The sequence below is a fragment of the Oncorhynchus masou genome, chromosome 17 (assembly GCF_036934945.1).
Source record: "Oncorhynchus masou masou isolate Uvic2021 chromosome 17, UVic_Omas_1.1, whole genome shotgun sequence".
NCBI classification, from domain to species: Eukaryota; Metazoa; Chordata; class Actinopteri; order Salmoniformes; family Salmonidae; genus Oncorhynchus; species Oncorhynchus masou.
The window spans coordinates 11,815,194-11,829,521 of NC_088228.1; the positions used below are offsets into that span (position 1 = coordinate 11,815,194).

General features: G+C 42.2%; 1 protein-coding gene across 1 annotated transcript; it reads left to right on the plus strand.

Moving 5' to 3' along the window:
* The first annotated feature begins 4,685 nt into the window (after window positions 1-4,685).
* On the plus strand, window positions 4,686-13,012 carry LOC135558470 (CMRF35-like molecule 3). The gene is made up of 6 exons (XM_064992283.1): window positions 4,686-4,885; window positions 5,150-5,488; window positions 7,460-7,633; window positions 8,187-8,291; window positions 8,680-8,729; window positions 8,895-13,012. The coding sequence occupies exons 1-6, from the start codon at window positions 4,840-4,842 to the stop codon at window positions 9,219-9,221; spliced, it is 1,041 nt and encodes a 346-aa protein (XP_064848355.1). The 5' UTR covers window positions 4,686-4,839; the 3' UTR covers window positions 9,222-13,012.
* Window positions 13,013-14,328: the final 1,316 nt, after the last annotated feature.

Sequence of the window (14,328 nt, forward strand, 5' to 3'; positions counted from 1 at the left end):
GTGCTGACCACCCTACTAAAGCCAAGGTTAGACTGGTGAGAGCAGTGTGCTGACCACCCTACTAAAGCCAAGGTTAGACTGGGGAGAGCAGAGTGTTGAGCCAAGTGCCGAGAGTGCCACCCCTACTAAAGCCAAGGTTAGACTGGGGAGAGCAGAGTGCCGACCACCCTACTAAAGCCAAGGTTAGACTGGGGAGAGCAGAGTGCCGACCACCCTACTAAAGCCAAGGTTAGACTGGGGAGAGCAGAGTGCCGACCACCCTACTAAAGCCAAGGTTAGACTGGGGAGAGCAGAGTGCCAACCACCCTACTAAAGCCAAGGTTAGACTGGGGAGAGCAGAGTGCCGACCACCCTACTAAAGCCAAGGTTAGACTGGGGAGAGCAGAGTGCCGACCACCCTACTAAAGCCAAGGTTAGACTGGGGAGAGCAGAGTGCCGACCACCCTACTAAAGCCAAGGTTAGACTGGGGAGAGCAGAGTGCCGACCACCCTACTAAAGCCAAGGTTAGACTGGGGAGAGCAGAGTGCCGATCACCCTACTAAAGCCAAGGTTAGACTGGGGAGAGCAGAGTGCTGACCACCCTACTAAAGCCAAGGTTAGACTGGGGAGAGCAGAGTGCCGACCACCCTACTAAAGCCAAGGTTAGACTGGGGAGAGCAGAGTGCCGACCACCCTACTAAAGCCAAGGTTAGACTGGGGAGAGCAGAGTGCCGACCACCCTACTAAAGCCAAGGTTAGACTGGGGAGAGCAGAGTGCCGACCACCCTACTAAAGCCAAGGTTAGACTGGGGAGAGCAGAGTGCCGACCACCCTACTAAAGCCAAGGTTAGACTGGGGAGAGCAGAGTGCCGACCACCCTACTAAAGCCAAGGTTAGACTGGGGAGAGCAGAGTGCTGACCACCCTACTAAAGCCAAAGTTAGCGGAGTAAAAGTTTGAGTAGAACACCACTCATCTTGAATCTTTCAGCGCTTGCCACAGTCTTCCCTGCTACCACTTCAGTCATAGTGATCTGCCTCTGCTGTGGGAACTGTTCTGACATTCTCATACACTTTGATGATTCGAAGTGACTGTTGATTGTTGACTTTCTCTTGTTTCCAAAAACATTTGGAAATTGTTTTGCACGGTCTTTAGCTGTTATTTTGTTGGCAAATGGGATTGATTGCTGTTCATTGTACTGCATGTTAGCCACCAACAATCACCCATCATCTTCGCATGTGAATATGCTGACAACCTGGGGGAAAATACGTTGTTGACGTGTCTTTGGATTGGGCCATTTTCCACTGGAACAGTGCAGTAATTGGTCAGAATTACAAACCCACTTTTGATTGGACCCTTTATTGAGCTAAAGGTGCGGGGATTGTTCAACATTGTGAGCTCTTACATAATATGCGCTGATTAGTTGATTTTGCATTGAATTATGCGATCGCAGAATCGCGAAATCCTGGAGGGATTGGCTAACAATAGGCAACATGCTAGTGATAGACAACATGCTAATGATAGACAACATGCTAGTGATAGACAACATGCTAATGATAGACAACATTCCAGTGATAGACAACATGCTAATGATAGACAACATGCTAGTGATATAAAACATGCCAGTGATAGACAACATGCTAGCGATAGACAACATGCTAGTGATAGACAATATGCCAGTGATAGACAACATGCTAATGATAGACAACATGCTAGTGATATAAAACATGCCAGTGATAGACAACATGCTAATGATAGACAATATGCTAGTGATAGACAATATGCCAGTGATAGACAACATGCTAGCGATAGACAACATGCTAGTGATAGACAATATGCCAGTGATAGACAACATGCTAATGATAGACAACATGCTAGTGATATAAAACATGCCAGTGATAGACAACATGCTAATGATAGACAACATGTTAGTGATATAAAACATGCTAGTGATAGACAACATACTAGTGATAGACAACATGTTAGTGATAGACAACATGCCAGTGATAGACAACATGCTAATGATAGACAACATGCTAGTGATAGACAACATGATAGTGATATAAAACATGCTAGTGATAGACAACATGCTAGTGATAGACAACATGATAGTGATAGACAACATGCTAGTGATATAAAACATGCTAGTGATAGACAGCATGCTAGTGATAGACAACATGCTAGTGATAGACAACATGCCAGTGATAGACAACATGCTAGTGATAGACAACATGATAGTGATATAAAACATGCTAGTGATAGACAGCATGATAGTGATAGACAACATGCTAGTGATAGACAACATGCCAGTGATAGACAACATGCTAATGATAGACAACATGCTAGTGATATAAAACATGCTAGTGATAGACAAAATGCTAGTGATAGACAACATATTAGTGATAGACAACATACTAGTGATAGACAACATGCTAGTGATAGACAACATGCTAATGATAGACAACATGCTAATGATAGACAACATGCTAGTGATATAACACATGCTAGTGATAGACAACATGCTAATGATAGACAACATGTTAGCGATATAAACCATGCCAGTGATAGACAACATGCTAATGATAGACAACATGTTAGTGATATAAAACATGCTAGTGATAGACAACATGCTAGTGATAGACAACATGCTAATGATAGACAACATGCTAGTGATATAACACATGCCAGTGATAGACAACATGCTAATGATAGACAACATGCTAGTGATATAACACATGCTAGTGATAGACAACATACTAGTGATAGACAACATGTTAGTGATATAAACCATGCCAGTGATAGACAACATGCTAATGATATAACACATGCCAGTGATAGACAACATGCTAGTGATATAACACATGCTAGTGATAGACAACATACTAGTGATAGACAACATGTCAGTGATATAAACCATGCCAGTGATAGACAACATGCTAATGATAGACAACATGCTAATGATATAACACATGCTAGTGATATACAACATGCTAGTGATAGACAACATGGCAGTGTGTCACACCCTGGTCGAAGTATATTATGTTTGTCTTCATTTATTTGGTCAGGCCAGGGTGTGACATGGGTTATTGTAGTGTGTTTTTGTCTTGGGGTTTTGTGGGGTGTCTAGCATAGTCTATGGCTGCCTGAGGCGGTTCTCAATCAGAGTCAGGTGATTATCGTTGTCTCTGATTGGGAACCATATTTAGGCAGCCATATTCTTTGAGTATTTCGTGGGTGATTGTTCCTGTCTCTGTGTTTGTTTTCACTAGATAGGCTGTATAGGTTTTCACGTTCCGTTTGTTGTTTTGTATATTTAAGTTATTTCATGTATCGTTCATTTTTTCATTAAAGAACATGAGTAACCACCACGCTGCATTTTGGTCCGCTTCTCCTTCAACAGACGAATGTCGTTACACAGTGATAGATAACATGCTAGTGATAGACAACATGCTAATGATAGACAACATGCTAGTTATATAAAACATGCTAGTGATAGACAACATGCTAGTGATAAACAACATGGCAGTGATAGATAACATGCTAGTGATAGACAACATGCTAATGATAGTACACGTGCTAGTGATAGACAACATGCTAATGATAGACAACATGATAGTGATTTACAACATGCTAATGGTAGACAACATGCTAGTCATTGACAACATGCTAATGATAGTGATAGATAACATTTAGCAACAGAATACAGACAATGGAGTTTACATACAGTATATACAGCTAGGTAGAGTGAGCATAGAGCTATAAGAGAATGAGCAGATATGTAAATGTATAGTGGCTATACAGCTGATCTTTCCTGTAAGCTTCCTTGCCCTGGAGTCGTAAAGGACCTCGATGGAATCAAATCAAGTTGCTTTTGTCACATGCTTCATATACAACAGATGTAGACTAACAGTGAAATGCTTATTTACGGACCCTTTCCAACAACGCAGAGATTGAAAATAGAGAAATAATACAAAAATAGAAACATAATAACACAAGGAATAAATACACAATGAGTAACTTGGCTATGTACACGGGGTACCCGTTCATGGCTACAGGCGTGAGTGCTACGGGTCGATAGTTATTTAGGCAGGTTACCTTGGCGTTCTGGGGCACAGGAACAGGAAAGGTGGTCTACTTGAAACATGTAGGTATTACAGACTCGGTCAGGGACAGGTTGAAAATATGAGTGAAGACACTTGCCAGTTGGTAAGAGCTCTGAGTACACGTCCTGGTAATCCGTCTGACTGCTTTACAGTCACTGACCACTAGGGGCACCGCCTCTGAATGAGCATTTTCTTATTGGATTTTGGCCTTATACAGCTCGTTGAGTGCAGTCTTAGTGCCAGCATCGTTTGTGGTGGTGAATAGACAGCTAACAATATGTCTTGGTAAACAGTGTGGTCTACAATTTATGGTGGTTATGTCACACATTTAAGACAAATTTATGAACCCTTTAAAAAACAGGATTTGTAACACAGTTATGTAGTGGTTATGAACCGTTTATAAAACAGGATTTGTAACACAGTTATGTAGTGGTTATGAACCCTTTATAAAACAGGATTTGTAACACAGTTATGTAGTGGTTATGAACCCTTTATAAAACAGGATTTGTAACACAGTCATGCAGTGGTTAAAGTGTTCCTGAGAAGTGATTTCAGGAAGTACTTAGTCAAACAGAAGGACTTCCGTGGCTCAAAGTAGACACACTAACACACACTCAGAGTGGTTCTCATACACACTGCAGGAGCAGACCTTCCTGTACTGGGGTGGTAACTGGACATAGAAGTATTGAGGGGACTGGAGTAAACAGGGTGTACAGGGTCTAAAGAGACTTGAACTAGCTGGGAGCCACAAGTCATCATGGTTATCCTGCTGGTCCTCACACTGAAGGTTGTCCTCCTCTTAGGTGAGTACATCAGACTGAATGAACACTTGTGACTCCTCTCTATACATTTGGTTGTAACATTTTACAGTGTAACTCCATTCACTCACTGATAATGTTGTTAGATAAAGGGGAGGGGACACTGAGGAACACAAGGTCCAGTATGTACTGATGGATGTGATGGTGATCACCAGTGGTGTACCAGACCAGAATCCCCTCTTACAGTATGTGAAATGGAAGCTGGGGTGTGTGTGCTGTTTGTAATGAGACTGTTGGTGTGTCCTACAGCTGCTGTGTGGAGTGTGTGTTCAGCAGAGTTGATCACAGTGGAAGGATATGAGGGGGGCAAGGCAGAGATCAGATGCCCCTATAGAGAGGAGTGGAGCCACCAGAAGTACCTCTGTAAAGGGGATTGTCCTGTTTTTAATAAAGACAAAGTTATTACGACTGAGGAGGGGGAAAACAGTGCTTCTAACGGGAGATACTCGCTGAAGGACATCAGAGAGGAAAGTGTCTTCATTGTGACAATCACCAACCTGACGTTAAATGATGCTGGGAGATACTGGTGTGGAGTGACCAAATCATTGGCAGATGACTACACAAAAGTCAAACTTGCAGTCTCTAGAGGTACTGTAAACATTTGATCCTCATCCTCGAACCTTTATCACTTCCAAACTAGACATTTTATAATATACATTCCTAATCAAGCTTCTGCTATTGACCCCGAATCCTAACCTGAGATCCTTCCACTTCATTCCATATTTTACATTCACTTTTACAAACTTTTGTACTTTAGAATGTATGATATATACCCATTTATTATTGAAATATATAACTTATTAATGCCTCATGAGCTCAATTCAATGCCGCACTAAATTCAAAATATTTGCTTTCTTTGCTCCATTGTTTGTAAACGATGTAATTGTTAACAAAACCACTGTAAAGACTCAAACCATGGTTAAAACTACAATGTTGATCTCGTGGATGGTCAGTCCTTGCATCTATAGCTCTGTCTATACATGTGAGTGTAAGGATCGACGCTGGTAGACGAAAAGCAGGTACAGGGAGAACATTTATCGAGCAACGGACAAGGAACAGGACAGGACTGCGTCTGGACATGAGACAAGGAACAGGACAGGACAGCGTCTGGACATGAGACAAGGAACAGGACAGGACAGCGTCTGGACATGAGACAAGGAACAGGACAGGACAGCGTCTGGACATGAGACAAGGAACAGGACAGGACAGCGTCTGGACATGAGACAAGGAACAGGACAGGACAGCGTCTGGACATGAGAAAAGGAACAGGACAGGACAGCGTCTGGACATGAGACAAGGAACAGGACAGGACAGCGTCTGGACATGAGACAAGGAACAGGACAGGACAGCGTCTGGACATGAGACAAGGAACAGGACAGGACAGCGTCTGGACATGAGACAAGGAACAGGACAGGACAGCGTCTGGACATGAGACAAGGAACAGGACAGGACAGCGTCTGGACATGAGACAAGGAACAAGACAGGACAGCGTCTGGACATGAGACAAGGAAGTTTATGGTGTACAATTTTTTGTCATTGGAGTTTCCAAACCTTTCTTGTTCTGTTATGGTATATATTTATTTGATGATACATCGGCTGAACTCCTTCCTGAGCGCTGGGCCACATGTTTGTTTAAATTGACAGATTGGTGCTGCGAGAATCGCACTGCAGTGACTGGCTACAGTGTGAAGAACGGTCAGTCTCCACCACTGTGTTTATGATGAAAAGTCGAGTTGATGTTAAAGTGATAACAACCAAAAGCCAGAACGAGAGGTTCTCACTGTTCCACAACAAGACAGACAGAGTTTTCACCGTGTCCATCACCAGGCTAACCCAAGAGGATGCTGGGGGATATCTATGTGGCGTACAGAACAACCACACAATTGATACCATGTCAGCAGTCAGACTATAGACTGAGTGGACAAAACATTAGGAACACTTTTCTAATATTGAGCTACACCCCCTTTTGCCTTCAGAACTAGCCTCAATTCGTCAGGGCATGAACTTTACAAGGTGTCCAAAGCGTTCCACAGGGATGCTGGCCCATGTTGACAATGCTTCCCACAGTTGAATCAAGTTGGCTGGTAGTGGATTTCTACTCCAAATAGCTCATTCAATCTCATCCCACAGATAATCAATTAGATTGAGATCCGGTGTCTGGGCAGGCCACTGCAGTGAGCTGAATACACTGTTGTGTTTGTGGTCCAGACATCACTAGAGCACACAGATCATATTATCACCATTCAGATACATGAAGAGCATATTACTTCCTGGTTCACATTATGATGCTGTGTTATTATTTAGTTATTATTAAGGCACATTTCATTCTATCACATAAACATATTTGTATATTGTACATAGACGGATCTGGCGTTAAATCTGACTTTGGAATCAGATTCCCTCTCTTGGTGGTGTAGTGTAAAGACATGGTGCTCTGACAACACATCTCTGTGCAATAACTACTTTAATACCAGTAGGCAACATTTTTGTTGTGTTAGCCAAGTGAAAAATGTCCACACATTGTCACAACAACTGTGTTTTGTGGTCCTTTGTTTTTAGTGACACCAACAATAACTACCACCACAAGAAAACCTGCTACAAAAACAACAGCATCAAATCCAGGTTCACCAACGCTATCATCCTTAGCCACCTCCATCTCATCATCATCCATCTCACCACCATCATCCATCTCAACACCATCATCCATCTCATCATCAACACAAAATGGATTTGGTAAATAAACTTTATGGCTGCTTTTAAACAGACATCTAAACAGCCCAAAAATCTGACCAATCAGATCAGCCCTGAAAAGATAGGACGTGAAAAGATCTGACATCTTTGGTCAAAAGACCAATTAGTGGAAAAAAGCTGTGTCAAAGCAGCCTATGAGTCTTTTTACGCTGCACCAGTTTAAAGCCAGTTCCCTCAACACATCATTTTGTAATGTAAAGAGACTGATCTGGCTTTAGGTCATCTGGGACACTTCTATACCATATTCCTCCTTCTGAGTGGTAGTGAAAAGATAATGTCTCTCCGATTCCACATACCCCTGCAATAATTATTTTAATACCAGTCGACAGCATTTTTGTTGTATGAGGCTGCGTTTACACATTGTTGGACACCACATCCAAGGCTAATGTCAGGACAGGAAGTAAACAGAGAAGTTACACATCTGATGTGGATGAGAGGAAGATCTTACTTCACAGTGTAAAAGGCCCAATGTAAGTTGAACAGAAGTGTTGATTGTAAAGTATGTGTTCTAATGGTACTGTTTGTGTCTGTTCAGATACATCAGTGGTCATCATAGTATCTGGGACTCTGGTCATGCTGCTATTGGTGCTTGTGGTCAGCCTGCTCATAGTATATAGATGGAAATTCAACAAGGAAACAGGTGAGAAACACTCTTTCTCACACACACACACACACACACACACACACACACACACACACACACAAGGGGAAGTTACTCACACCCAGTCTTCAATTCCAAGAAACTTGTATATACAATCTTCGTTTGACCCTGGTTGAGAAATAGAGGTCTCATTGTGAACAGGGCTCTGAAAACCTCCTGAACAGACTGCTGCAGCCCAACAGTGGCATGTGTGAAGTGTATGACACTGTGTGTGTGTGTGTGTGTGTGTGTGTGTGTGTGTGTGTGTGTGTGTGTGTGTGTGTGTGTGTGTGTGTGTGTGTGTGTGTGTGTGTGTGTGTGTGTGTGTGTGTGTGTGTGTGTGTGTGTGTGTGTGTGTGTGTGTGTGTGTGCGCGCTGTGTTCCACAGCTGACTCCTCAGCACCCAGGGTGAACACAGACACTTGGATCAACATAGAGGTCAGTGTGTCTGTGTGCAAGCGCCTGCCTGTGAGCATCATTGCATGTCTGTGTAATATATATATAAATATATATATAGAGAGAGAGAGAGTGCATGTTCTAATCTATGTTCTTCCCTCTCTCATCATGTCCTCCTGTCCCTCTCCTCCTTTTCCTCCTCTCCAGGGTTGTCATGGTGATGGTGACTATGAGGAAATAAAGGACCGCCCCCTACAGTCCAGTTCAGGTAGTGAGACCACCACCATCAACTCCACTGCCAACTTACCCACATGCCGCTCTGACTTCCTCAACTACGCCAGTGTCAACTTCCACAAGAACCCCAGCTGCCCCAATGAGGCCACTGTCGCCATTGCTAAAAAAGGCACTTCTTCTGGTGACTATGCCACTGTCAACATAAGTCAAAACCCTGCCTACTCTACTGTCAATCATCCACACAGCTTCTCTGAGGCTCCTCCCATCTACTCCACAGTGAGCAAATCCAGAGACACCTGAGTCACTGGCAACCAATCACAAGAAACATGTCATGAACTGCGTTTGCCACTAACAGCCTCTTGAACATTGAGCTCTGTTTTTAGCTGACAACTGCATAATGTGCTTCATGTCCTCACAATGTGTTTCCCTGACTTCCCTCTTCCATCAGATGTGTTTCCCAGACTTCTCTCTTCCATCAGATGTGTTTCCCTGACTTCTCTCTTCCATCAGATGTCTTTCCCTGACTTCTCTCTTCCATCAGATGTGTTTCCCAGACTTCTCTCTTCCATCAGATGTTTCCCTGACTTCCCTCTTCCATCATATGTGCTTCCCTGACTTCTCTCTTCCATCAGATGTGTTTCCCTGACTTCTCTCTTCCATCAGATGTCTTTCCCTGACTTCTCTCTTCCATCAGATGTGTTTCCCAGACTTCTCTCTTCCATCAGATGTTTCCCTGACTTCTCTCTTCCATCAGATGTGTTTCCCTGACTTCTCTCTTCCAGATGTGTTTCCCTGACTTCTCTCTTCCATCAGATGTGTTTCCCAGACTTCTCTCTTCCATCATATGTGTTTCCCTGACTTCTGTCTTCCATCAGATGTGTTTCCCTGACTTCTTTCTTCCATCAGATGTGTTTCCCTGACTTCTCTCTTCCATCAGATGTGTTTCCCTGACTTGTCTCTTCCATCAGATGTGTTTTCCAGACTTCTCTCTTCCATCAGATGTGCTTCCCTGACATCTCTCTTCCATCAGATGTGTTTTCCTGACTTCTCTCTTCCATCAGATGTGTTTTCCCTGACTTCTCTCTTCCATCAGATGTGTTTCCCTGACTTCTCTCTTCCATCAGATGTGTTTCCCTGACTTCTCTATTCCAGATGTGTCCCTGACTTCTCTCTTCCAGATGTTTCCCTGACTTCTCTCTTCCATGATATGTGTTTCCCTGACTTCTCTCTTCTAGATGTTTCCCTGACTTCTCTCTTCCATCAGATGTGTTTCCCTGACTTCTCTCTTCCATCAGATGTGTTTCCTGACTTCTCTCTCCATCAGATGTTTCCCTGACTTCTCTCTTCCATCAGATGTGCTTCCCTGACATCTCTCTTCCATCAGATGTGTTTCCCTGACTTCTCTCTTCCATCAGATGTGTTTTCCAGACTTCTCTCTTCCATCAGATGTGTTTTCCAGACTTCTCTCTTCCATCAGATGTGTTTCCCTGACTTCTCTCTTCCATCAGATGTGTTTCCCTGACTTCTCTCTTCCATCAGATGTTTCCCTGACTTCTCTCTTCCATCAGATGTGTTTCCCTGACTTCTCTCTTCCAGATGTGTCCCTGACTTCTTTCTTCCAGATGTTTCCCTGACTTCTCTCTTCCATGATATGTGTTTCCCTGACTTCTCTCTTCCAGATGTTTCCCTGACTTCTCTCTTCCATCAGATGTGTTTTCCTGACTTCTCTCTTCCAGATGTGTTTCCCTGACTTCTCTCTTCCATCAGATGTGTTTCCCTGACTTCTCTCTTCCATCAGATGTGCTTCCCTGTTGTCTCTCTTCAACTTGTCTTCATGTCATTTAATTGCATGTTAATATCTGCAGATAAATATTGTCTCACTATTTGTCAAGCACTTAAAAAGGCATCACACCTTTTGACCAAGGCATTATAACTGTCTATTAACTGTTTTTTTACACATTTGTAAATGATTAAATAAGCATTAATGATGTCATGATAAACTCCTGATAAAGGGTGCCTTTAAAAACACCCCTTTTAGCTTGGCCTTTAACCAGTGATAGTTTTGGACGTCCTCTGAATTTTATGTTCTTTAATTTATCCTTTTTACTGCTTCCTGTTTGTGTCAAGATTTTCGTTATGGGAAGGAGGAGCGGACCAAAATGCAGCGTGTTTGTGATTCATTTTATTTAAATCGAGAGACGAGAGACTATACATGAATAAAATAACAAACATGCGAAAACCTAAACAGCCCTATCTGGTGCAAAACACAGAGACAGGAACAATCACCCACAAACACACAGTGAAACCCAGGCTACCTAAATATGGTTCCCAATCAGAGACAATGACTAACACCTGCCCCTGATTGAGAACCATATCAGGCCAAACACAGAAATAGACAAACAAGACATCCAACATAGAATGCCCACTCAGATCACACCCTGACCAACCAAAACATAGAAACATACAAAGTAAACTATGGCCAGGGCGTGACAGTTTGCTTCTACTTTTTCATTTGATTGTTTTATTGTGAATTGTGTTGCAATTGTAAATGCAATTTAAATTAAAGGGGAAGTGCAGTTAAAAACTTGACTTCCCTGTTTTTTTATGATAGTGGAAATAACACTAGGAAATTGTGAAATTTATGATAATTACCTTTCTGTGTGAGAGCTGTTTTAAAAGAATGCCTGGAATTTCAGCATGTTCATGAAGCCACAATCTGATCTGATTATAAGGGACCAATGACGGGTCATCTAGGTAAGTGGGTGGGCTCTAGGCCATCCTATCAGCCAATCAGGGCTGTGTTTGTTTCCTTACGCCCACATGATCAATGGCCAAAAGAGGCTCAGGGAAATACATTATAAAAAAATATACATTTGACTTATTTTTATCAAATAAACACACACAGTAACTATATAAAAATTACATTGAAATAACTGCATGGGGGCTTTAAGTTTGATTTGATATTTTCACATACAGTATGTTACAGTTGGTACAAAACAGAGCAGCACATATTGCACTTAGATGTACACAGAGGGCAAATGTCAATGACATGCATGTCAGTTTCTCCTGACTCAATGTTGAGGAAACATTGACTGCATCACTATTGGTCTTTGTGCGAGATGTTGATGTGTTGAAGCTACCGAACTGTCTGTTTAGGCAGTTGGTTCACAGTTCGGACACTGATTGGTACCAGACAAGACAACCAGAGGTCTCTTCACAGTCCCCAGGGCCAGAACAGAGGCTGGGAAACACAGTATTAAATAGAGCCATGACTACATGGAACTCTCTGCCACCCCAGGTAACTCAAGCTAACAGATAAAATACCACCTTATTGCAGGATGGAGACTGTGAAGAGACACAGACATGTTTATGCATGTTGTATTGTTTTCTGCATTGTATTATGTGTTGTATTATGTATGTGATATGTGGTTAGGATATGACTTTGATATGTGGTTGTCTCGTCTGGCTGTCTTAAGATGAATCCACTGGCTGTGGGTCTCTGTGGATGGGAGCGTCTGCTGAATGGCTCAATTGCAATGTAAATGTAGTGCTGTATATTTCTGTATATTATGTACTTTATTTGTTATTTTGTTTCCTGTTTGGTCCCCATTGTGATTTTCTTCAGTACATATGTGCAAATTATTTATTTTAGAAGGAGCCAGCAAAACTAGTGCACTCCTTGTGCTCTAGGTCATTGGACACCATTAGACATGCACATGGTTATTCTTGTAACTGTTATGGCCAACTATGGTTACACCTCTTGGGTCTTTTCCAGAACAGGGGTTCACCTTTGAGAGGATTCAGCAGGATGTCATGTATTAGTTTATCCTGTAGAGTGCTAAGGTCTGTTGCTTTGGTCCTACATGCATGAAAATAGTTTTGTGACTCTACAGGTTGCATGTCCTAATTTGAAGACAATATGATAATGGTGGCTAAATGCCAGAGGTGATATGCCATTAAGAGGAGTTACTATGAGAATGATGTAAGAAGGACAAATGTATAAGTATTCTGTGCCAAGGCTGGAAGGCAGTTGTTTTCATGATTCCAGCTCGGCTTTTATTATGAAGTAATAAAAAGTCTATTTGAACTCACATGCTCCGGGATTTGTGAAATATGATTGACCAAATATTTCCACGACTACCCCAGGAAGAGTAGTTGCCTCAGCAACAACTAAAGGGGATCCTAATAAATAGTAAATACTACTAAATACATCAACGTGAAAATTGAAATGTTTATGAATGTGTGTTGTCCCTGTCAACTAGATACATAAACACACTGCCTCTCAAAATTATTTGTCATTTGCCTGAGAAAATTACTTTGATTGGTGGCCATGTGGTGAACTGATATAACAGTCTCTTCCTGTATGTCTGTAACCCTGGTGTTGGTCTCCATCTAGTGGTGGTCTATGGTATTTGCAGTCTTTGACTTGTGTCCTGCAGTCAGGTCATCCAGTGGGACAGAGGAGTAACACTCACCATCAATGTTGCCTCTAAACTGCACCGCGTGCTGGCGAGCGGTACCCCGAGACTGCCACGAAGAAGAAATATCAGCCCACGGAGAGTAGCACGAGATTGAACTTAACTCAACTTTCTGGAGCAGTAGTCACCAACCGGTGGATCGCAATCGACTGGTCGATCTCTAAGCATTTGTGTACAAAGCCCAACGATAAAGCCTTGTGTTCCTATTTTTCTATTGTCTCGGGCTGTTATTAATCTTGGGCTGTTATTAATCTTGGGCTGTTATTAATCTTGGGCTGTTATTAATCTTGGGCTGTTATTAATCTTGGGCTGTTATTCATCTTGGGCTTATTATTCATCTTGGGCTGTTATTCATCTTGGGCTGTTATTCATCTTGGGCTGTTATTCATCTTGGGCTGTTATTCATCTTGGGCTGTTATTCATCTTGGGCTGTTATTCATCTTGGGCTGTTATTAATCTTGGGCTGTTATTAATCTTGGGCTGTTATTAATCTTGGGCTGTTATTAATCTTGGGCTGTTATTAATCTTGGGCTGTTATTCATCTTGGGCTGTTATTAATCTTGGGCTGTTATTAATCTTGGGCTGTTATTAATCTTGGGCTGTTATTAATCTTGGGCTGTTATTAATCTTGGGCTGTTATTCATCTTGGGCTGTTATTAATCTTGGGCTGTTATTAATCTTGGGCTGTTATTCATCTTGGGCTGTTATTAATCTTGGGCTGTTATTCATCTTGGGCTGTTATTCATCTTGGGCTGTTATTCATCTTGGGCTGTTATTCATCTTGGGCTGTTATTAATCTTGGGCTGTTATTCATCTTGGGCTGTTATTAATCTCGGGCTGTTATTCATCTTGGGCTGTTATTCATCTTGGGCTGTTATTCATCTTGGGCTGTTATTCATCTTGGGCTGTTATTAATCTTGGGCTGTTGG

Coding starts and splice junctions, on each gene's coding strand:
- LOC135558470 (XM_064992283.1), top strand. CDS start 4,840: ATGGTTATCCTGCTGGTCCTCACACTGAAGGTTGTCCTCCTCTTAG. Junction 8,292..8,679: donor GAAATTCAACAAGGAAACAG/GTGAGAAACACT, acceptor TGTGTTCCACAG/CTGACTCCTCAGCACCCAGG. Junction 8,730..8,894: donor ACACTTGGATCAACATAGAG/GTCAGTGTGTCT, acceptor CCTCCTCTCCAG/GGTTGTCATGGTGATGGTGA.